Source organism: Crocodylus siamensis, chromosome 12, assembly GCF_052110815.1.
Source record: "Crocodylus siamensis isolate JL-2025a chromosome 12, ASM5211081v1, whole genome shotgun sequence".
NCBI classification, from domain to species: domain Eukaryota; kingdom Metazoa; phylum Chordata; order Crocodylia; family Crocodylidae; genus Crocodylus; species Crocodylus siamensis.
In genome coordinates, this window is record NC_143406.1 from 44,964,870 (window position 1) to 44,986,697 (window position 21,828).

Sequence of the window (21,828 nt, forward strand, 5' to 3'; positions counted from 1 at the left end):
AGCGCTGGATCCAGATCCAGAGCTTTGCATCGTGGCCTGTGGCCCCCCTGATTCAGAAGCCCACTGCTCTGATGGCGTGGCCTTTCGATGTGCAAGGAAAGCAGGAGCAACTCTTTTGGTTTTCAGCACAAGTGAAAAGAAAAGAGCAAGCAAGTTTAAAAATAAACACATCTGTTCTGCCTTATCAAAGATAGAAAAGGTGGCTTTGAATCCATCTCCTACAAAAGGTCAAGCAGGCACCATGTCTCATAAGGGGAAGGGGAAGGGATTGTCCCAGCCCTAAAAACTAAGTGCACTAGATCCAGTTAGAAGAAGCTAAGGTTCATCTCAACAATTCCCATTCCCTGCATGCAAGCAGAGATCTACTTTATGGCTGATGGACAGCAGAGAGCTGGGCTGAGTCACCCCGAAACCACCCCCAGGGGCAGAGCAGAGGAGACCTTTGACCAACCAGTGGTTGGGGAAATGGAGATTTGAATTCCTCATGGCAGGCGAGGCAGGCGAAGTGTGGTGCAGATATTTAGCTCCACAATGCAGTGCTATGAGGCAATACCTGAGCTGGCACAGAACAAGCTAACCTGGGGTCCTAGAAACATATAACCACATTAGCAGGATGCTCCAGCTGGGCTAATACATGCTGAGTAGTCCAGGCAGAGTGCCACTCTACACTAGCTCCAACACTGTAGCTAGCTCATTCAGTGCTAGCTCGGCTTTCTCGGCATTGTAGCATACAGGCACAAACACCTTAAAGACTAGGGGTGCTCTTCTTTTAGACTGGAGATGTTAGAACAAGGAAGTAGGACAATTTCTGGTTGGGCCTTTGCAACCCCTGGACTTGATGGGGACCTGTACCAGCATAAATGAGAGCAAGAACCGGTTCTGAGTCCTAGCCAGGCAGCAACTGCGTCCTGTTCAAGGTTAGTCGTAGCCCTGGCTAAGGGAGGTTTCATGATCTATGCAGGATATCAGCACAGAGGAAGGACATAGTGCCTCTAGTCCATCTCTGACTGCCAAGAGTCTCTGCAGACTACATGTGGCAGCAGGGAGTTAACTAGATGCGCATAGTACGTGAAGCTGAAAGGAAATGGGTTGCAGATGCTCTACTCCTCCATCTCCTCACCTGCCCTGCTCCAAAAGCTGTTCCCAAAAGTGGCTTTGCCATGGGTTGCTGTGAAGGTCTCCCCGCCTCCTCTGATCTCCAGAAATTGAGAACAAGCAAGCAAACAAAACCTGGCAGAAAAAGCTGAAAGACAAAGATGCTGGCAGGGAGCGGGCAAAGCGCTGCCCAGTCCCATTGGTCTGCAGTGGGTGGGGACGGGGGGGAGCTCTGAGCTGTGCTGAGATGTTCATGTTGTCAAGGATGAAGACCCCAGGACCCAAGTCTAAAGTATGCCTTGTGACCCTGCAGATATTAAGTCCAAAGTCTGCTCTAGCTACACCTGTATAAATGCAAAGGAACGCCATCGCCTGGCTCCTGACCTGAGCAGATCGACTCCACTTAAGAGCTGAACGTGGCCCTTCCTTCACGCCTGCAGCCAGTGGAGCCTCTCGCCTTGTAAAGGCAAAATGCTTTAAACACCCACACCCCAGCCAGCAAGTGCCAGCCTTGTAGAGCCAAAAGGCTTCTTCCTGAATGGCTCATCAACGCATACAACGGACATAAAGAACACTATTGGAGGGCCCTTTGGTAGACCACTCGATCTACACTGTGAGCTTCGCCAGAGGTGGAAGATGGTCCTCCTTACGAACACCAGAAAAACAGAACTTTTTGGCTTTTCTCTTTTGGAACATGAGCATTTGGATGTGATAATACTATGGGTTAGTTGTCTACAGGAAACTGTAGGGACATCCTTATATTGCTCCCTGATAGTAGTAAGAAGACCAATAACCTATAGCACTCACAGGTAGGCAAAAATAGTATTAATACAGTATGTAACAGCACGTTCCATCTCTAGAACTATACAGTGTATATAACATAGCTAGAGCCCCCAGTCACGGGGCTTGGGGAGAGGGGGTGGGAACAGGATTGGGAAGGAGTCTTTGAAACTCAGTTCGCTGGGTCTGCAAAGGTATCTTTCCCCCCAACAAAACTACTTCCCATCCTCCTATGCAGTAGTTTAAAAATACATATGTATAGAATAGTCTATTCTCCCAAGTTGGACTGTACAAGTATATAATTTTTTTAAAAGCAATAATTTACTTAAAGACATCTCTATTCGCCTTTCATCTTTATACAAATATTTACTGTAAGATATATATATATTTATATATATTTATATATAAAGAAATGAACCCTCTGAGAACCCTACAGCAGCAAGGTTTGCACCTTTTATTCCCCTCCCTCCCTCCCACGAAAAAACCCCTTAAAACCATCTAAAAAGCATTTTTTTAAAAAATAAAAAATAAATAAATAATTCGCTCGAGACATCTTTTTGCCTTCCCTCCACCCCCCCACCCGTCTTCCCCCATCCTCCCCTCCCTGTTGCTCAAAGAAGCAGGCACCAGAATTATCCTTCGAAACAAGGAAAGGAAGTTGTAAGGGTTGAGCTGGACCTGGGAGCTGGTAGTGGGTAGGATGTGATGGCATCTGTATTTTCTGCCTTAGAAACACAAAAGAGTCATGTCCTTTGGGTCTGGGATTCACACGGGGAGTGGAAATGTGTCTCTGAGCCTTGTTGACTGTGTGAACACATGCACTGGGTACTTAGGAGCTAATTGCTCAGCTCTGAGCATCTTCACAGCACTGTCCAAACATTGCTGTGGCGAGTACAAAGCCTGGGGACCAACTGGACACATTCACACTAAAATAGCTCTGAGTTGCTCTCTGAAGTTCCCCCCAGTTCACACACAGAGGAGCGAGGAGAGAGGAATTAGGAGCTCTACCCAAACCACGTGTCAAATCTTTTGTCAACCTGAGATCAGAATCCAGGCCTCCCCGGCCCCAGGCCAGACCTCAGACGTCCCAGGAGGACTGACATTTATCACGCAGGAGCGGATGCTTTCCTCCCCTTTTCACCATTTAGCAGAAGCCAAAAATAGGGCTGCCCCTTGAATGAGTAGCACAGAGCTTTCAGTCGCGAAGGCAAAAGCTAAAGGATGCTGGAAACAGTGCCAGAAAGTCTTGGAGAAAAACACCACTGAGAGGCAGCTGTAGTTGGGTGAGCCACCTCGTTCCTCGGGGCTAATTACAGCGGTGTGAGCTTTCCAGCCAGCCCTTCAACCACAGCCGACAGCACCGACTCAAAAAGGGGATTTGCAGAGGGGGTCTCCAATGCTACAGGGCTGGATCTGCCTCTGACACCGATGCCTTCTACCTCCTGGAGCAAGTCATCTAGCCTCCCTGCACTGCAGGGGACGCTAACACTTTGCTTGATGGCATGGGTGGGAGGAGGCAGCATTTATCATTGTGTGAACTGTGCCCTGAAGATAAAGAGAGCTGAGCAAAAGCAAGAAGTGGCTGGGATGATGAAGTCCACATCCCAGGGTGCCTACTGACATTTCCTCTCTCATGGGAGCTGGAAGCTGCACTGGATGGACTGGCTAGAGATTATGCCCATCATTCCTGCCGGTGGATGGAATAAGAACAGCTCCTGTGCATGCCATCAAGCCTCTATTGCTAACAGGTACCAGCCCGCGTCCCGTGACTGAAGGGACAGGGACCTGTGGTTTTGGAAAGTGAGAGGTGTTCACATAAATCCTAGGGATTGGGATACAGGTATGATAGGTGCAGGGGTGGTTTCCTTCTGATAGGAGCTGGGGCTTTTTTCTCTACTCAGGGCTAGAGAACAGGCATCTTTCATCTTCTGGAATACCTGGTTCCTAAGCAAATACAGGAGTCCGCTCTTTGTGCCTTTGGGAATAGCAAACAGCGTGCCATCGATTGCGGCCCGTCACGTGGGCCGGGAGCCCCTGTTTATTGCCTATGATCTGCTCTATGATTTTTGCTGCATGGTTGCACCCATGCGGGCTGACACATGACCCGTGATAAGGCTGGAGGGAAGACTGCATTAGGAGGATTTTGGTGCTGGGAAAAAGCTTGGTGTGGCTGAACCATTTTGCATCTCTAAGGCACGATCCACCTTGAGGTTTGGAAACAGCGAGGGGTTGACCGGTAAAGCCTGTTGGGTTTCCTTTCATGGCATCTGCTGTTTTCAGAGGAGCATCTGCCTCCAGCTTGTACAGCCCGCCAAATGGAAGGGGTCATTCATAAATTCCCAACTTGTGCAGAACAGAGCAGACGCTAAGACAGGGCTGGGCAACAGCACTCGTCGGGAGGTCCGCTCTGTGCAAAATCAAAGAGCACATCTATTGCATGTAGCATTTTGTGCTTAAAACAACTGAATTATTCATGAGAGGTTGATTCAAATGCAATTGAAATTAATTGGAAAATTAGGCGACACCTGAATCTGAGTTTAATTAATTTTTTTTTTTTTGGAAACTTATGGATGGTCCCATTGGAGATACTGAGCCAGACCAATAGCTGGTGGAAATCAAGGGAGTCTGGCAGCTCCATTTGCATCCATTGGAGGCCTGGCCCATGGGGGCACTCTGAATTCTCCATTACAGCATCACTGACTTAAAGGGCCAGCAGCGCGATCAAGAACACATTGCTACATCCTCAGCTAGTCAGTGGAGCTACCCTTGCTTCACGCCAGGTGAGGATCTGGCCCAGGATCTGCCCCATTGCCATTGAAGGTGCAAAAGAACAAAATATCAGTGCTCAACAGTGCTAAGCCAGCCGAGATGCCCTGCCCTGTCCCCACCCAAGGCATCCCTCTATCTCTACATGGGCTCATTATTTTTAGCGCTACTATTTGATCCATCACAACACCCAGCTTTCCCTATCTGTTATGTTGCCCGTAACTGTGCTCTTTGCTTCTGCTGCCATTGGGCTGCAGCCACTCACTTGTGCTTCCAGGTTACAAACATTGGCCAGCAAAACACAAAAAAAATTAGGACGCAGTTTTGCTTTGTCCTGACTTTGCAACCCCTCCACCCCCACTGAAATCCCATACCCCCAGAAAGACCCATGTGGCTTCTTCATTCCCTTGTTCATTTTTAAAAAATATCAAATCACATCTTTAATTTTTGTTTTTTTGGTAAACAGTCTCCCACGCACTACGTTGAAAAATTAACCCCCCCACCGCTTCCCCCCCCAAATTAAAAAGTAGTATTTATGTTGCATGGTCTTTCAAGTGTTGTTTTTGTGCAACTGAATCACACTGCCTGCCGGAAAGATTCATTTTTGTTCAGTGAAAAAGAAGGAAAAATAAAAAAGAACGAAAGAAAGAAGACGACAGATTTGTTTCCTGATATTTCCTCCTTTTGAACCTCGCAGTGCTCAGCTCTGAGAAAAGGCTCGCATTTCTAGCGGACGCACGAAAACAAAAAACACGGTCTCTCTGCAACTAAGGAGGACGCTTCTGTGTAGATCACACAGGCCGTTCCCCCTTTTCTGCACTGCCATATTGCATCTGCCTCCAGTACATTTTCTAATAGCTTTATCAACACTGGACGTTCAAAACACTCCATGGCCTGCTGTGGTTTCCTATCGCAGACCGTTCAGTGGTTATTGCAATGAGACTTAAAACTATGAACAATACTAATTTCTCAAGCATTCCTATGGCACTTGCATTGTTCTGCATAATCTGAGCGGGTTGTAGGGGAAGAGAGGAGAGGAAAAAGACCCTCACAACAGTTAGCGGAGGGACCAAGAGTCATATTTCTGACTCCCTTCTGTATGACCTCTGATCCAATGCTATTGTGGCCTGAAGCCTGTCAAATTCATGCCTGTTGTCTTGGCTTAGCTCATCCAGGCCCCTGCTGTCATCGTCTTCTTCCTCGTCGTCACGGCTCATGAAGGCGAGCTCATTCTCATAACAGAAGGAGTTGGTGCTAGGAAGTAAGAACTTATTCTCCACCAAGTCCTTGGCGCTGCAGCGCGGGGTTGATGGGACCTCGTAGGTTTTGTGGAAGTGGGAATAGTCTACTTTGTACTGGTTTTTCTCCTCAAACAAGACGGGCTCAAAGCGATGACCCCATAGGATCTCGCTGGCCAGGTACGAGCTCCGCGCTTGCGTTGTCATGGCTGTGGCTTCCACCATCCCTTCAAGAATAACCACGATTTCAAAGTCATCCGTCTCCAAGTCCTGGCGGCTAATCCCAAACAAGGGGCTCTCTTCATTGATCTCGTGAAGTATAGTAATGGGAGACACCAAGAAAATACGGTCCAAGCCTTTATCAAAGCCAACGTCGATGTCTATTTGGTCAAGTGGTATATACTCCCCTTCCTCTGTGATTCTGGGCTTAATTAATTGAGCTCGGACGTGAGCTTCTACTATGTGGCTTTTCCGGAGGTTCCCTACCCTCCACATCAGGCAAAGCTTCCCATCTCTCATGGCCACCACTGCATTATGGCTGAATAGCAAAGTCTCAGCCCTTTTCTTGGGCCTGGCCATCTTTGCCATTATTGCACCTATCATGAAGGAGTCTATTATACACCCCACAATGGACTGCACAACCACCATGAAGACTGCAATCGGGCATTCCTCGGTCACGCAGCGAAATCCATAGCCTATTGTCGTTTGGGTTTCAATGGAGAACAAGAAAGCAGCCACGAAGCCATTCACTTGAGCAACGCAAGGCTTGAAGCTCTCGTCCCCAGCTGGGTTCTCGAGGTCTCCATGGACCAGCGCAATGAGCCAGAAAAACAGCCCAAACAATAACCAGGAAACCAGGAAGGCAAGGGAGAAGAGCAAGAGCATGTACCGCCAACGGATGTCCACACACGTCGTGAACATGTCGGCAATGTACCTCTGAGGCTTGTCATCCATGTTGGTGAACTCCACGTTGCACTGCCCGTTCTTCTTCACAAACCTGTTCCTGCATTTCCTCCGGGTGTGGATCTTGCCATTTCCAAAGCCGTTGACTCCTGGCATGGTGGTCAACCTCAGCCCGTCTTCCTCAGAGGACACTATGCTGTAATGGTTAGCCCGGCTTGTACTCATCCCTGAGTCAAGCTTGCAGTGAATCTGGTGGGGCTCCCTGGATTTTTTCCCTAGCCCCCCCCAACCCCCCTCCCCCCGAACACTGCTGTTGCAGAAGAGAAGTCCAAGGCTTCCAAGGCTTTGCTGCTACGTCACCAGGCAGATCCAGTGAGAGAGACTGCAAGGAAAAAACAAAAACATGCCCATTAGCTTTCACCCAAGGAACCTGAGCACGGCAATGTGGAAACACATGGGGGTTTAGTAGGACTGCTGTACTACCCAAGAGGTGTGGGCTTCTTCCTAGAGGTGGCTGCATGGTGGTGCTGGGCAGAGTGATCTCCCTCTTTCCCCTTGCTCCACCTCCTAACAGTATTCTGGGCCTTGCCTAAAGCATTTAAAAAAAAAGAAATTAAGAGGTCCAAAAGATGACTCCCTTGTCCTTCCTGAGTGCCCCCAGGGATCAGGAGGGCCACCACCTTTGACAGTTCAGCATCCGGGCGCTTTCAGAACGGCCGTCTCCCCGCTACTCTATCAGCCTCTGGTTGCAAGCAGGAGTCTCGGGGACTAGGATGCAAAAGAGTGCAAGCGGGGAGGGAAGCAGGAAGCCCGCACTCCCCCCCGGGTGCACACGGGTATTACTAGAGCCAGGCCTGAGACCTTTTCCATCCCCTCCTTTTGCAGGTGCCAGCTAGAGAGTGGCCCTGGCAGGTCCTGACTATGCAAACACCGGCTCTCATGGCTCTCCAGGACAGGCCACAGGACGCTGTCTCAAAGTGCCTTGCAGCCGCGGGAATGGGAGAGGAGAGGAGAGCAGCAGGGGGTGTCTCATGGACTTATAGGTGAGGGGCTTCACTCCACGGTGTTTCACAGAACAGGGCTGGAGCCTGTGAAAGTCCCAGCAACTCCTCTGGGGATGTGGGGCAGTCCCAGGGTTGGGCTGGGAATGGGTTAGCAGAGATTTCTGGACCCCTCTCATCCTCTTTGCCTGTCACAATGTGACAGATGATGCTCAGACACCACTGCATGCAAAACCATGCCTCGCTGTTCAGTAGTAGTGTAGGACCGTGGATTGCCCTCGTCCAGCACCTTACTTTTGGCTTGGGTCAGTCTGACAAGCACTATTTAGATACTAGCCAGGGGGGCACCACTGGATGTATGTGGAGGCAGAGATCAGGTCCCCATCCCCTGCAAGCACCCAAGTGCGTGAATGATGCTTCAAAGCATCAGCTGCTGACGTATTTCTGAGCCAACCAAGGCACCCGTGCCGTTTTGTATCTCAGCTAATCAATCTGATTGATTCCTGCTATTGGGGCTGTTGCCTGGGGATACCATATCACAAGCATGCCCTTCCCATTACATCACGGGATGGGGATTGGTTGCCTGGTCCTGCATCACAGCTGGAGGAGCGCTGCAAGACGCAACACTACTTTGGGCCAAATCAACACCCTAGTAAAGATATAATGATTGCCGCCTACATATGTTTTGCTGCTCTGGGGGACACCGGCATTATGAAGGACGTACAGCACTGAAGTCCTATCAGGCTTCAGACCCTGAGTCTGGCACCCTGTGAGAACCTGCTCGACTTTTCAGGCCCTGCGTTTCTCAAAAAATGTGGCCCTATATGCAGCCCTGGAAACTGAGAGGGGCTAGAATAGATTCAGGTGAAGCCACCTGCAAAAAGAGTCAGCAAACTGTAGGGTTGGTAAAAAGCAAATGTTAAACCCTTCCCATGATGCCAGTCAAAACCAGCCTTTATTTGGATGGGTGACAGAAGTGGTTATTTTTGCGAGTGTGCCTTTAGCTAAAGGGAAATCTGATGTCTGATCACCTGGAGGAGGAATTCCTAGACCAAAGAGAAACTCCTTAGGACCTGGCCAGGTCTCTTCTGGACAGAGCACGGACCATCCTGCCCCTACGAACTCTGCTCTCACCCCACCAACCTGCAGGCAATCCCTCCTGGAAAGATGTGGTGGGTGGCCAAGGGCAACAGCGCACTCGCCGGCCAGCACGAATTCAGGCTTGTGTGTGAACGGGATTGGCCTGAATACATTAGGGTTTGACTAAACACACTGGGATACGCCCTGGGTGAGGCATTTAGAGCAATGACAGCAACAAAGCAGGGGTCTCCTCCGGATCTCTTGCAGCTGAACAAGAGAAAAGGCCTGCAAGATGCTCAGGGGTTGCAGGAGATGGGCCCTCCCATGCTTTCCAGCACCATCTTCCTGCCCGGGTTAATCAAGTGGAGCACACTGTCGTGGTTGGGGGACGGGGGGAAGTGACACTGTCTCAGTGGGCAGGGTATAAAGATAGAGCAGGGTATAAAAACAGAGCAGAGAGCAGGGGCCTGCAAGCATTGATCCAGGCAGAGCTGGCCGGGGGGTGGGTCCCAGACTCAGAGGATCTGTATGTCTATATTTCTGAGCAGCAGCTGGACATCATGCCGAAGCCTACGCGCAATCCTATCAGTGCAGCTGGACTGACGTCAGCGGGGTTATCTGTGAGCGAGTCCTGTGCTGATCCACAGGCCCAGCAGAAGGTCCAGGACATCCTGAGCATGCCTCTGCTGCTCACTGTAGGGTGATGATCTTGGACCAGTGTTAGCAGGGTTCGGCCCTTGGATGGGTATTATTTAATATCTTCATCAGGGATTTGGATGAGAGTGTGGGGAGCATCCTCTCCAAGTTCACAGATGATACCAAGTTATGGGGCAAAGTCAACGCACCGGCCGGCCGGTCTGGACAGGTTGGATCAATGGGAGGAATGAAACAGGATGCAGTTCAACGACGATAAATGCAAGGTGCTGCACCTAGGGAGGAGGAATGGCCAGCACATCTACAGGTCGGGGGATGACCTCCTCAGCAGCTCAGTGGCTGAGAGGGCTCTTGGAGTGACTCCAAGACGAACATGAGCCGGCAGCGCAACGAGGCCATCGACAAGGCCAACCGCATCTTGTCGTGTATTAGCAGATGCATGACCAACAGATCCAGGGAGGTGATGCTCCCCCTCTATGCGGCACTGGTCAGGCCGCAGCTGGAGTAGTGCGTCCAGGTCTGGGCGCCGCGCTTCAAGAGGGACACGGAGAATCTGGAGAGAGTCCAGAGGGCGCCTCGCATGATCAGTGGTCTCCGTGAAAGACCCTATGAGGGGAGGTCGAGGGATCTGGATCTCTTCAGCCTTCACAAGAGACGGCTGAGGGGAGACCTTGTAGCCGCCTTAAGTTTATCAGGGGAGGACAACAGGGAATTGGGGATGCGCTGTTTACCAGAGCGCCCCAGGGAGTAACTAGGAACAATGGGTGCAAACTAGCAGAGAGTAGATTTAGGTTAGACATTAGGAAGACATTTTTGACAGTAAGGGTGGCCAGAATCTGGAACGGGCTGCCAAGAGAGGAGGTGCTATCACCTAACTTGGAGGTCTTCAGGAGGAGGCTTGACAGTCCCCTAGCTGGGCTCGTCTGACCTCGGTCCTCTTTCCTGCCGGGGCAGGGGGTCGGACACGATGATTCCTTGTGGCCCCTTCCGACGCTATATGAATCTATGAATCTTTTGGCTGTTCCTTGGCCTCGCCATAAACAAACCCTAGCGGCAGCCTCTGGAGATGTAGTGGGCGCCAATCAAGGTCTGCCATAAGTCCTGGTATTTTGGTCTCCTATCAAGGGTCTCCTCTCCAACTGCTGGCTACATACGCTCTGGGAAGTTTCCCCCAACCCTCAGAAATGGCATCTCCCTCCACTGACATTGGTGACGTGGTAGCCCCTAGGACTTCCAGGCTTGGACGAGGGCTGTGCTGCGCCAGGAGCTGTACACACGACACAAACCTTTCAATAATTCCAGCCAGTGTCAATGGGATTCACCAAATGTTGCAAACTACACCCTTCTCTGGACTGAATCAGCAATCTCAATATTTTGCCTGCTTGAGGTTGTAGCAGTGACCAGGGTTCAAATGATGGGGGAGCTCGGGGGTGCTGAGCCCCCTCCTAAGAGATGAGAATCATAACCTGGGGGGGGGTCTCCGATTCGATTAGGGCGTTGTGTTGGGCAGCCCAATTTTTTTTGCAGACCCCTGCAGGAGTCAAAGTGTAATTCAAACCCTGGTGGTGACTGGCTACTTTGGACAAAGCCCAGCTGCTGTGGTCTATTCCCTGGGAAGAAACTCAACGTTTCCTCTGCTAACCAGCCATTAATTGAACTGCCCCAAGCTCATGCAGCTTTATCTGGGTACTCAACTCTACACATGTGAGCAGTGCCCCCGATCCCAGAGGGAGAGTGTGCATGGCGGTAAAAAGAAGCAAATACGGAGCTGGGTGGCCTCAGACTGCAAGCTCCTCGAGGTGGCGTCTTTGCTGAAGCGCCGAATCCAGAGTCAGCTCTCAGGGAGCAAAATAAAATCATCACAGTAATGCTAAGAGAGAATAAACACCAGCTCCCTAAGGGGGCTATCGATACTGAGCGCAGCCAGATTTGCTCGCAACCAAACACCGAGCAGTCCAACATTACAGCCAATGAGTCCTGTCACCTGGAAGCACATAAACACCCCTGGCAGCGCGCTCTCCCAGAGCGGATCAGAGTGTCTGAAACCATCTGCCAGCTCGACTGCTAAGTTTGTATTTTTTTTTTTCCAGATAGATATAGATGTTACAGAAATATTCTGAACACCAAGCACTATAGGAGAAGGTGTGGAGTGCAGATGAGGTTATTAGTTATAATTGGCTGAGCATGCCTAAGTGATTTATCATCACAACTTGCATTTCACCTACCGAGGCTAGAAGCAGAGCATTTCTACGGCTCCGTGGGATAGAAAGGAAAACTAAGGTGAAATCCTGCTTGTGCCAAGGACTCATTAGTGCCGTGTTGCTTGCACAGGTGGACAACCAGAGGTAACTCCATTCAGTTCAGGGAGGTACATTGGATGTAAACCAAGTGTAAGTAACAGTCAGGGCTGTGGTGGGACTTTGATAAGTCCCTTCCCCATTCTGGGCCTCAGCTTCTCCCTCAGTAACCTGCAGCTAGTGCTATTTGTCTTTGAAAATAACTTGGAGATCTAGAGCTGAAAGTGCTGGTTGTGGAAGGCAGAATGTGCTAGTTCTGCGTATGATTATCACGGACGAGTACTGCAGTACTGGCACTTGCTCCTGTAGCGTGCAACAGTGATACAAGCAGCGTCTGGCTCTATTGCTGTTAATACACTCTAGTGTATAAGAGAGGCCCCTAATTTTAGCAGGCATCATGGAAACCTCATCCAGAGAGTGGGAGAGCACAGGCGTTAGCAGATGACATGAACAATGCACGCCCAGTCCAACTGGTGCTGTTGGCTGGTCTTGCAAACAGCTCTAGAAGCTGGGCTGGATGAACTGTTCTGTAACTTTCCTTCTGGAAGGGGTGGGCAAAAGTCATCCGAGCACATGGCACCCTTCATAGGCACACGTCCGAGCACCCTTCAGGCAGCCAGAGAATTTCACTTGCCTCTGGATTTTCAGCTATAAAAAAGCTCTATGTAGTGACCAGTGCAGCTAATCCAAAGCAGCAGTTTTCCTATGGGTCTGTCATAGGAACACGTTTCCTTGGCCTGTGCATTCGGTGAGCAGGGAGCATCTTTCTGCTCCGTGTTTGCAAGTGGGTCATGACCGGAGCTCTGGGATCTAGCACAGTTCAAAGAAAGAAGGAGACACGCTCAGCATTTCAGCATAGCACCAGAGTGGGAGAAGGTGAATTTGTGCCACAGCTCTGACTGACCCTTGGCCATCTCTCATGGGGATGTTCTGCCCCTTGGAGTACAGAGCTGGGTCCCAGGACAGACTGGGGACTATGGGTGGCCTAGACTCATGCCACTATGGGAGAGCCACAGCACTAGACCTCCATCTGCTGTATTCAGTCCTGGTGGCAAATCAGGGTCCGGGTAGAAAGCCAGGTGCCGAATCTAAATGAGCCGCCCACTGTAGAGCTAGGAGGAAAGGATGAAACCTCCCAGCACCTCTCGCTGGGGCAGAGGGTGGGGAGTGGTGAAGCAGAGACAGTGGCCAACCTTCCCCAATTAAGATATAATCCTGCCGTCCTTGCCTTCGGCAGCCATCCAAAGCCCTGTCTGCCTGGTCCTGATGGGACTTCTGCCTGAATAATCACTCCCAACAGCACTCTGTGTTCACACGCTTCTAGTAAATTAACAGCCCATGTGAAGCGAGCCAGGCCCTGCCACTCTCGGGAAGACAAATGGCCCTCATCTGGCTATAGGGGACAAGCAGGAGTATCTCACCCAAGTGCATTAATGATGAGGAAACTGCTGGAGCACAGCAGGAATGAAGGTGGACAAGGATCAGAGGCAACAGCTTCTCCTCACAGTACCCTCCCTCCCGTCCATTCAGCCAAGGTCCTTGTGTAGCCCTAACTCCCTCAACTGTTTGGGCACCGCAGAGTTTTAGCATATGCCTCATTGCAGCCTCCCTATGGAGAAGCCCAAATCACAGGATCATAGAAAAGGAGGGCTGGAAGGGACCTCAGGAGGTCACATCTAGTCCAACCCCCTGCTCTAAGCAGAGGGTTGGAGCCAGAAAAAGGTAGCACGCCTAATTTATAGGGGCCTGGCCCTTGCAGGAGCCTCCAGGACCTGGGCCCTTAGGTTCTCCTTAGAGTCCATGACGGGAACAAGGTGCCTCAAACCGGGACCCAAAACAGCCAGCACAGTGAGCCCAGGGCCACTTACAGTCAGCATGGAGCTGGCCTACAACACCTTTGAAAGCACCAAGCAAGGGTCATGTATTATTGTTTGCACCTTGCTTTTTCTATACTAAGGTGGTGCCTAGAGCACTCGCTCAGGGATGGGAGATCCAGGTTGAGTTCTCACATCTGCTTCACGGGATCCCACCGCCGACCTCCCTGGACCCACCACCGGCTGTCAGCCTTCAGCACCCACCGCGTGGCCACAACATCGGACAAGATCCTGTGACCCCTGGAGAGAGATCATGACTCTCTAGTCCGGCAGTTGGGGAACCCTCCTGAGAGCAGGGGAGTCATAATTTCATAGTTCATAGAAACTATGTCCTGGGATTTTGGTCTTTTGCCCTACGGGTGTTTATGATGTCCATGAAACCATCGTTGGATACAGTATGGAAGCAGTACTGGGAAAAAGGACCAGGTTGCAGGGCTCCCTACTTCCAGCTAAGGGTCTAAATTTCTAAGTAGCAGAGACGCTCTCCCCTTGCCCTCAGTCTCTCTGGCCTCAGGCATTTTGGATTATTTTCTTTGCAGGGATCCAGGTTCAACGGCCCGAACGACCTCTTTGGGGCTGTCTCTGGAAAGGTTTGGGTTTGCATCTCCTGAAGCAAAAGAGGGAATTGAAATCAGGTGCTCTCTATCCACCAGGAAATTAAGCAAAGGGGGTGCTGGCATCATCCCCCTCCCTCTGTTGCTTTCAAAAGCGAGTGGCAATCGCAACTCTGTTCTGTAGGGAGCCGGCTCCCGTCAGCATGTATGAGGCACTCGTCGAGCCGCCTACCGGATCGAGGCTCTCCGGGGACTGAGGGGGAGGAATGCCTGGTTACTGGATCCTCATCTGATTAGCTAAGAGATGGGCCCAGAGCTGTTCTCCCCCAGCCACACACCCGGTGCCCAGGGCACGTAGAAAAGCACTTCCCGAGTCTACTCCGGTGAGCTGCCTCGCTCCGCCCCGCTAAGCTGAGAAAGCCATCGGATCAGGGTCCAAATAACACCAAGGGGAAACAAATGGCAGGAGGGAAGTGGCCTCGGAGAAGTAAAAGGCCCTGATCAGCAAGCCCTGCCAGTGGTCACTGATCCTCCAATTAGCATTTGGGGAGTTGGTAGACATTGCCATGAGACACCTGTCTGGGGGGGCATGAGCAGACAAGGGACTGGCACTACCCCAACTCGGCATACTCTACACCCCAGAGTTGCAGGGCATCTCTGATTGAGCGTCCTCCTCCTGCAGCAGAGATTCATACATTCATAGATGAAAGGACCTCAGTAGGTCATCGAGTCCGACCCCCTGCCCCGGGCAGGAAAGAGCGCTGGGGTTAAACGGCCCCAGCCAGGTGCTTGTCCAGCCTCCTCTTGAAGACCCCCAGGGTAGGGGAGAGCACCACCTCCCCTGGAAGCCTGTTGCAGATTTTGGCAACCCTCACCAGAAGGAAGTTCTTCCTGATGTCTACCCTAAACCCCAGCAGGCTGAGGAACGTGTCTTAAAATATAAGACTTAAGGAGCTCGACTTAGCATATTGAAAAGAAGGTTTGGAGGTGACTTAATCACTGCACACAGGAATTTCCAAATGGAAGAAAAAGCAGATAGCGATGGGCTTTTATATTTTGCTCTGGTCAGGAGGATGTCGACGTGACGGCCTCCCGACACGGTGGACAGGAAGGGAGTGGATCAGAGCAGGTGGGGAGAAGGGTAGCCAGGATCTCCGGACAGGGTTCAGGGCTCGGTGGGGGCACAGGCTGCCGTCCGGCATGCAGATGCACGCAGAGGTTTCCCTCTCACCGCCGAAGGGGCGAGCGCCGGGAGTCTCCAAGCACCAAGCCATTAACGTGCCCATGCCCACAACACCCCACAGACGCACGCACCAGACAGTATTCCTGGGCGGTATCCTCCGGAGCCGGGGTTACGTGAGAGCTGAGCAGAGGGTTTCAGGCCTGCTGTTGTGCGTCGGTGGCTTCGTTCCCCTGGAGTCCTGCTGACCTGCAGGAGCTCACTGGCAGGATGAAACTAAGGGCCAGATTTCTGAAGGGCTGTGGGTCCGTCAAGACATAGATAGCCATTTCCCAGGGTCATTGAGAGCAAGCCACTGGCTCATATCTGCCCCCTGAGCTGTGGCACATTTTCCTTAGGAGGATGGTGGCTCTCTGGTGCTTGTGAGAACAACCCGTCCTTTCCTTCTCTCCTTGCCCTCTTCTTTTTGCCCGTCCTCCCCCATCTCCATTTGTAACGGCTGATGCAGACACTTCTCCCCTCCCCTGACATTTGATTCCTGTTACCAAGAGTGACCCTAAAGCAGGGAGTACATCCGCACCAGCCTTTGCAAGCAAGCCAAGTCCTTGGCAAGCTGTTAGCTCTAGATACAGGAGCTCGGTATAGAGGCGTGCCACATCGCCTCGCCGGCTCCCGCAGAGATGCAGTCGCCTTCTACAGCCCAGCACCGAATGCTAGGGGCTGGCCTGGTTTCCGAGGACCGGGCATGGCCTTCCACAGCTGCCTTTCATGCTTGCAAACACAGATCAGGCTCTGGACATCCTTAGAAACCCATCCTGTTCCTTTAAATGAAGGCAGACAAGCCTGTTTGCTCATCTCTCCAGGGCCCCGCTCCTCTCTGCCCTGCAGCAGCCAGAGGCAGCATTCATATGCAAAGGCAGGGCAGCTGGCAGGCAGGGAGCAGAGTTTGAATGTCCGATTTCACCTGATTTTTTTTTTTTGATGATGACGATTAAATTTCGTGTCTCGGGCCAAATCTGCCAAATCAGCTCCGAATTCTCCAGGCTGAACAGAGCTCAGTCGTTCAAGCCTGTGTGGTGCTATCACGGGCGAGTATCCTCCCTTCCAGACTTGTCACCCTGGGGCTTCAGATACTCCCAAATGCATGGCAGGCATCCTGTGTGCAAGCCCCAAGCCCAAAGGCCTTGGAGTTCAAATGCTCCCTAGTCTCACTGGCCAAAAGGCTGAAGAAGCAAGCTAGAGAGAGCAATCCCCCATTGCCATATATTGTGTAGCCAAGATCTTCCCACTGGGGAGCTCTGGTAGACTCTTGCAGGGGGGGACCTGCCTGCAGTGCATGGACAGGTCTCCACTCCCAACCACATCAAGTCATTCGAGGCCGGGAAGGAGGGGATCTCCCCTGCCAGGTATGTAGGAAGGAGGGGATCTCCTCTGCCAGGTACGTAAAGCCTGGCAGAGGTACGTACCTGGCAGAGGAGCTGCCAGCCCCCCCGGTTGCGGGCAGCCTCCATGTAGCACACCCTTGCTAATGCCCAAGAAGATCCTACAAGAAGGGGCAGCTCTGCAAACCGCTGCAGCAGAAAGAGAAGAGACTGGCTGAGCGCTGGCCCCTTGACATGGGAGGGTCTCTCCTAACTCAGCAACCCCTCGAGCATCGCTCCAGCGCATTGCTGCCAGGGCTGGCAGACCCCTCGGCCTGGCAGCTGGGCCCGGGGAGAGACAGGGAGTTTTAATTGAATTCTAGATTATCCCCAAGAGAAGTTGTAATCTCCTTAAATCCAACCTCTTGTAAATTCCCTTAACCTGCTGTCCCTCCGCTGGGGAAAAGATTTCAAGTGGAGGAGGGGAGATTTCACGGCCTGGCCACACCATTAGAGATCGTGGCCTGAATTCCCAAAGAGGGAGGCTGGTGGAAATAGAGGCTCGGCAAATCCAGTGTCTCTGGGATGGGGTCCCAGAGAGTCACATCCTGGGAAGTCACACTGACTCTGCTGCTGCAAAGGGTTGTGCAATGCCTCAGAGAGCCAGATGACTAAAGCGTGGCACCTGAGAAAAGCAGCATGCTGGTCCCAGGAATTAATTAGCATTCCCTCTCCGGCTTTGGGGTGGTGTTGTCAAGCCACAAGGAAACCAGAGGTACTTGCAGAGGTGTCACTAGCTATGCCAGCACTTTGAACAGAGATGCTGTGCGATGCTGGAGAGCAAGGGGGGAGGACGCGTGCTGGACGCTGCAGGAGGTGCCCTCCCCAAATTGGTACTCGGGGTTGGCGCCCTAATTGCACCACCCTAGTTACATGACTGGGTTCTCATAATTGACCATAAAATGAATATGAGTCACCAGCGTGATGCTACAGTTGGCAGAGCAAACAGTACGCTGGCATGCATCAACCCGTGCATCTCAAGCAAAACCAAGGAAGTTATTCTCTGGCTCTGCTCGGTACCCCAGCTGTGGCCTCACCAATGCCAAGTCCAGCCTGGGGCACCACACTTCAAGAAGGATGCGGAGAAGCTTGAGAGAGTCCAGAGAAGAGCCACGTGTATGATTAGAGGCCTGAAAAGTGAGCCGGACAAGGAAAGGCTGATACGGGACTGTTCAGCCTAGAAAAGAGAAGCCTTCAGGGGATTTGGTGGCAGCTTGCAAATGTATCGGGGGTGAGCATCAGGGGAGAGGCGAACAGCTATTTGCCAAAGCGACCCAGGGGAAAACCAGGAGCAGCAGTCATAAACTCCTAGAAGAAGGTTTCAGACTGGATATAAGGAGAAACTTCTTCATGGTTCATGTGACGAGACCCTGGAAGACACTCCCAGCAGGGGTGGTGCGGGCACCTTCCCTGGAGATGGACGCACACCTTGCAGGGGTTATTTGACCCCAGCGCTCTTTCCTGCCCAGACCCGGGGGGCTGGGCCTGACGATCTCACGAGGTCCCTTCCAGCCCTAAACGTCTGTGAATCTGCGTGTGCTCGGTGCTGTGATCTGAAAGAATGAACTTCCTTGGATGAGAGCATGGGATTGGGATGCAGCTGGGCCAGTTAAAGAATAATAATCTTACAATAATTGATAATTACTAAATGAGAATGAATAACAATAATGAAACAAAGCTAAGTGAGGGCTAAACATTTATAGATGAAGAAGCCAGTTTAAGGTGACTTGTCCGCTTTGCTGGAGAAAGCAACCCAGCTCTGTACCTCGGCCAGTACTTGCCACCCCTCGCTGTGTAGGATCGGGGAAGTCACTCAGTCTGCCGGGCCTGACCCTGGAGGCCTCTTTGCCTGCTGACTCCGGTCTACCTGCCCCCTTCTGCCATATCATCTCACGCCCTTTCCACGAGAAGGATTGTGGTTCGGGGGCACAGTGGACGCCTGGTGCTGGCACTGCTTTTCATCTTGCCCAGGGTTTAACTGACTCCAGCATTATAGCATTGAGCCGCGTCCCTTTGCTACCCAGCTCTGTAAGGGAAGGGACCTGAGATGCTGAGCATCTTCTAGACTCATTTCCATCCCATGGGTCTGACCTCTGCACCCATATGCCCCCTCACCCTGGCTCTGAAATAGTTCCCTCTCCCTGCTCCACCATGTGTGCCATTGCCCGAGGCCTTGGAAACACATTGACACCGACTCTCACCAGGGGACAGCTAGTTCAGACACAACACAGGCAGCTTTGCAGGGAAAGAGGGAGATTTCGGCACAGACTCGTGCCCTACCTCTCTCATTGCCTCCACACCTTCCCCATCCTGCTGGCTGCTAAAAGGCACTGCGGGAAGGAGTGAAGAAAGCAGGACTCTGAGGCCAAATGTCTCCAAGCCCATTGTATCACAGCAGAGAATGGGCTGCCCAGCATGGACTCTGGCAGCTGGTTTAGGTCACTTGGCTCGTCTGCAGGGTGGCGACAGGGTTAGCTTTATCCTGGACATCACAAAACTGTCTGAGCAGCAGCCTCTGGCTTCAGGAGGCTTCGGAGCCACAGAAAGCTTCAGAGAGATCTGGGGATCAGCTATTTTTAAGGCTGTCCAGGCAGTAAATAGCATCAGTCCCCTGAGGCTGCCTGAAGTGTGTGAAAAGTGGACTCTCCAGGCAGAAGGTGGGAGCAAGTTCAGCCACAACTTATTCATCACAATGGGGGGGCTCGGACTCCCGTTCTCACCCTGCTGGCAAGCCCCCCCATTCGGGGCTGCAGCACCCCTCGCTCTTGCATAGCAGGCTTCACCCAGCGGCTGTTCTCTCTCAAACCCAGCAAAGAAGTACTAGTCCGAAGCAAGCTGTGCCCTTTGCTTACCTTTGCGGCAGCCCTGTCTAGAAGAGCAGGGCTCAGATTTTTTTTTTTTACCGGCTGAATTTAAACCTGCACAAAGAAATCTGGCTTGCAACAGAGGGAGAGCTCCCCTTCAGGCAGAGACCGGGCCGAAACCTTCGCGCTAAGCACTGAGCATCTTGCAAAGTCCGTAAAGTGAAAATATGTGTTTGCGGCAGGAGCGGCCTGCGGGCCACGGAGGGTGCGACTGGGAGCAGCGTGCAGCTGCGTGGGATGGTGAAATGTTCCACAGAATAAAACCCAGGGCAAGCGGCAAGGGAGTTCCCCGCGGGGAACACACTGCTACCCAGGAATCAGAGTGAATTAGCATCATGAATGCGTAACAGCCGTCTGACCCGGCCCACGTACCAGCCGGTCTGATGACCCCAGCCCCAGAGCCTGACTTTCCCAAAAGCATCCTCCCTGCTCCGTCACCCTCAGGAAAGGAAAGTGTGAGTGTGTGTGTGTGTGTGTGGGGGGGGGAGTATTAAAATATTAATCCCTTATTCACCAAGGACAAGGAAATTCCTACACACCACTTTCTATCTAGATCCCAGGGCTCCTTTGGAAACCAGTGGTTCAAGTCCCAGCACAGTTAGTTCACCAGTTCTTCCTTCTGATGGTGACTTATCCCACAGCAACAGGACACTGTCACATCTATTCAACAGAGCCATTAAGATCTCTTAGCACTTTGCTTAAGACATGGAGTTTAGGCCAGTGTCCTTGTTCTCCATGTGCCATGTTCTACCCCAGAAGTGGCAGCATTTCCATGGAGTGCAAATGATTTGCAAAGCCCACTGGGATGCTGGGGACTCAAGCACTGGTAGCGCAGGGTTAAATAGTGTTTGTGGAACAGACTCGGGGCAGAGAGGCCCAGCACACTCCTCCACCCGCTCAACGCTGGAGTTACTGTCAGTTCAGCCTGGACTGGGGTTTCAGTGCACACCGCCGAGGAGAACGTGCTCCCAAGGCATGGTCCAAACCTACTGCCTTGACTCCTGTGAGGTGCACCACGGATAAATGGAGGAGGAACAAAGCACTTCATCTGAACCAAACCCGCCCAGAAGCCATAGTCACCTTTTCTGGAGGCGTTGCAGGAAGGGCCAAGTGCAGAAGAGCCCAGTGCCGGGGAAGAGGCAGTATCCCTGGTACTTCTGGCCTAAGGAGCAGCATGTAGAGGGAACGCAGAGATGCTCGGGGGGCAGAAGAGAGTGGGTGCAGAAGCGCGAGACCCACATGTACCAAGCCCAGGACTATTCAGCTTGTCACCTCCCCTGGGCTGGAGCGCAGCAACCCTTGGCCAGAGCCAAGGATCTGACCCTGGAAATCTAGGATGTAATAGCTGCTCTTGCCGTGCTTACAGGACAAGCACCTGAAATCTTTGCCTGCTGCACATGGAGAGGGGGATGAGCACCTCAGGCCCACCCCTCTTTGGAGGAAGCCACTTTTATTGTCATGACACAGTGAGACGCCTCCTCTGCTACCTCGAAAGTGCCAGCTGCGGGTGTGTCGCAGACCCCCGTCCCATCACACATCTCCACAGCCCCTGGGGTCAGGACCTCGGGGGAGAATCGCACTGCATCGGGAGAGCTCCCTCCACGGCTCTCACCCTCGGATATAACCTGAGCTGCCCCCGGACAGTGAACGGCTGGCAAGACAGAAGGGCGGGCGGCTGCCGCTTCCTTGCTGCACCTGCCTGCAATAAAGAGCTTTGCAGGGCTTTGCCCAGGCTCCCCGGAGCCCGACAGATCCGGGCTCCCTCCCTCCCGCACACTGCATCTGCTTGGCTTGGTTGCTTTATTTACCCAAAGCCCAGTGCTTCCTGAAGGTGGGGGCAGGCCGGGTATTAACGAGTTGGAGCCCAACGCACCGTCTTTCGCTGATGAGTTTGCTACTTACGTAACTCACCCGTTTTTGCCCCCTCCCGTCTCAGGGATCAGGCTACCAGTTCAATTAATCCTTCCTAATTCACTGCCCTTGGGACCTTCCGCTGGAGAGCACCAGGCAATGCTCAGCCCTGCCAGCGCCGCCTGGCCCTGCACCCGGGCACTGAGTGCCAGCCAGCAAGAGGGACGGTCTCTTCTCTTCTCTTCTCACCTGCTGACTCAGCTGAGCTCT

The 21,828-nt window shown here is 52.2% G+C and overlaps 1 protein-coding gene across 2 annotated transcripts in view; it reads right to left on the reverse strand.

The window, feature by feature from the left end:
• Positions 1-5,179: 5,179 nt before the first annotated feature.
• The window catches only part of LOC149855059 (ATP-sensitive inward rectifier potassium channel 12), a 46,374-nt gene continuing 29,725 nt past the window's right edge, over positions 5,180-21,828 (reverse strand). For both annotated transcript variants that reach the window (XM_090024474.1, XM_090024475.1), the window contains exon 2: positions 5,180-7,164. In XM_090024474.1, coding sequence (XP_089880600.1) covers positions 5,718-7,007 — 1,290 coding nt within the window. In that variant the 5' untranslated portion in view covers positions 7,008-7,164 and the 3' untranslated portion in view covers positions 5,180-5,717. The remainder of the gene's footprint in view (positions 7,165-21,828) is intronic.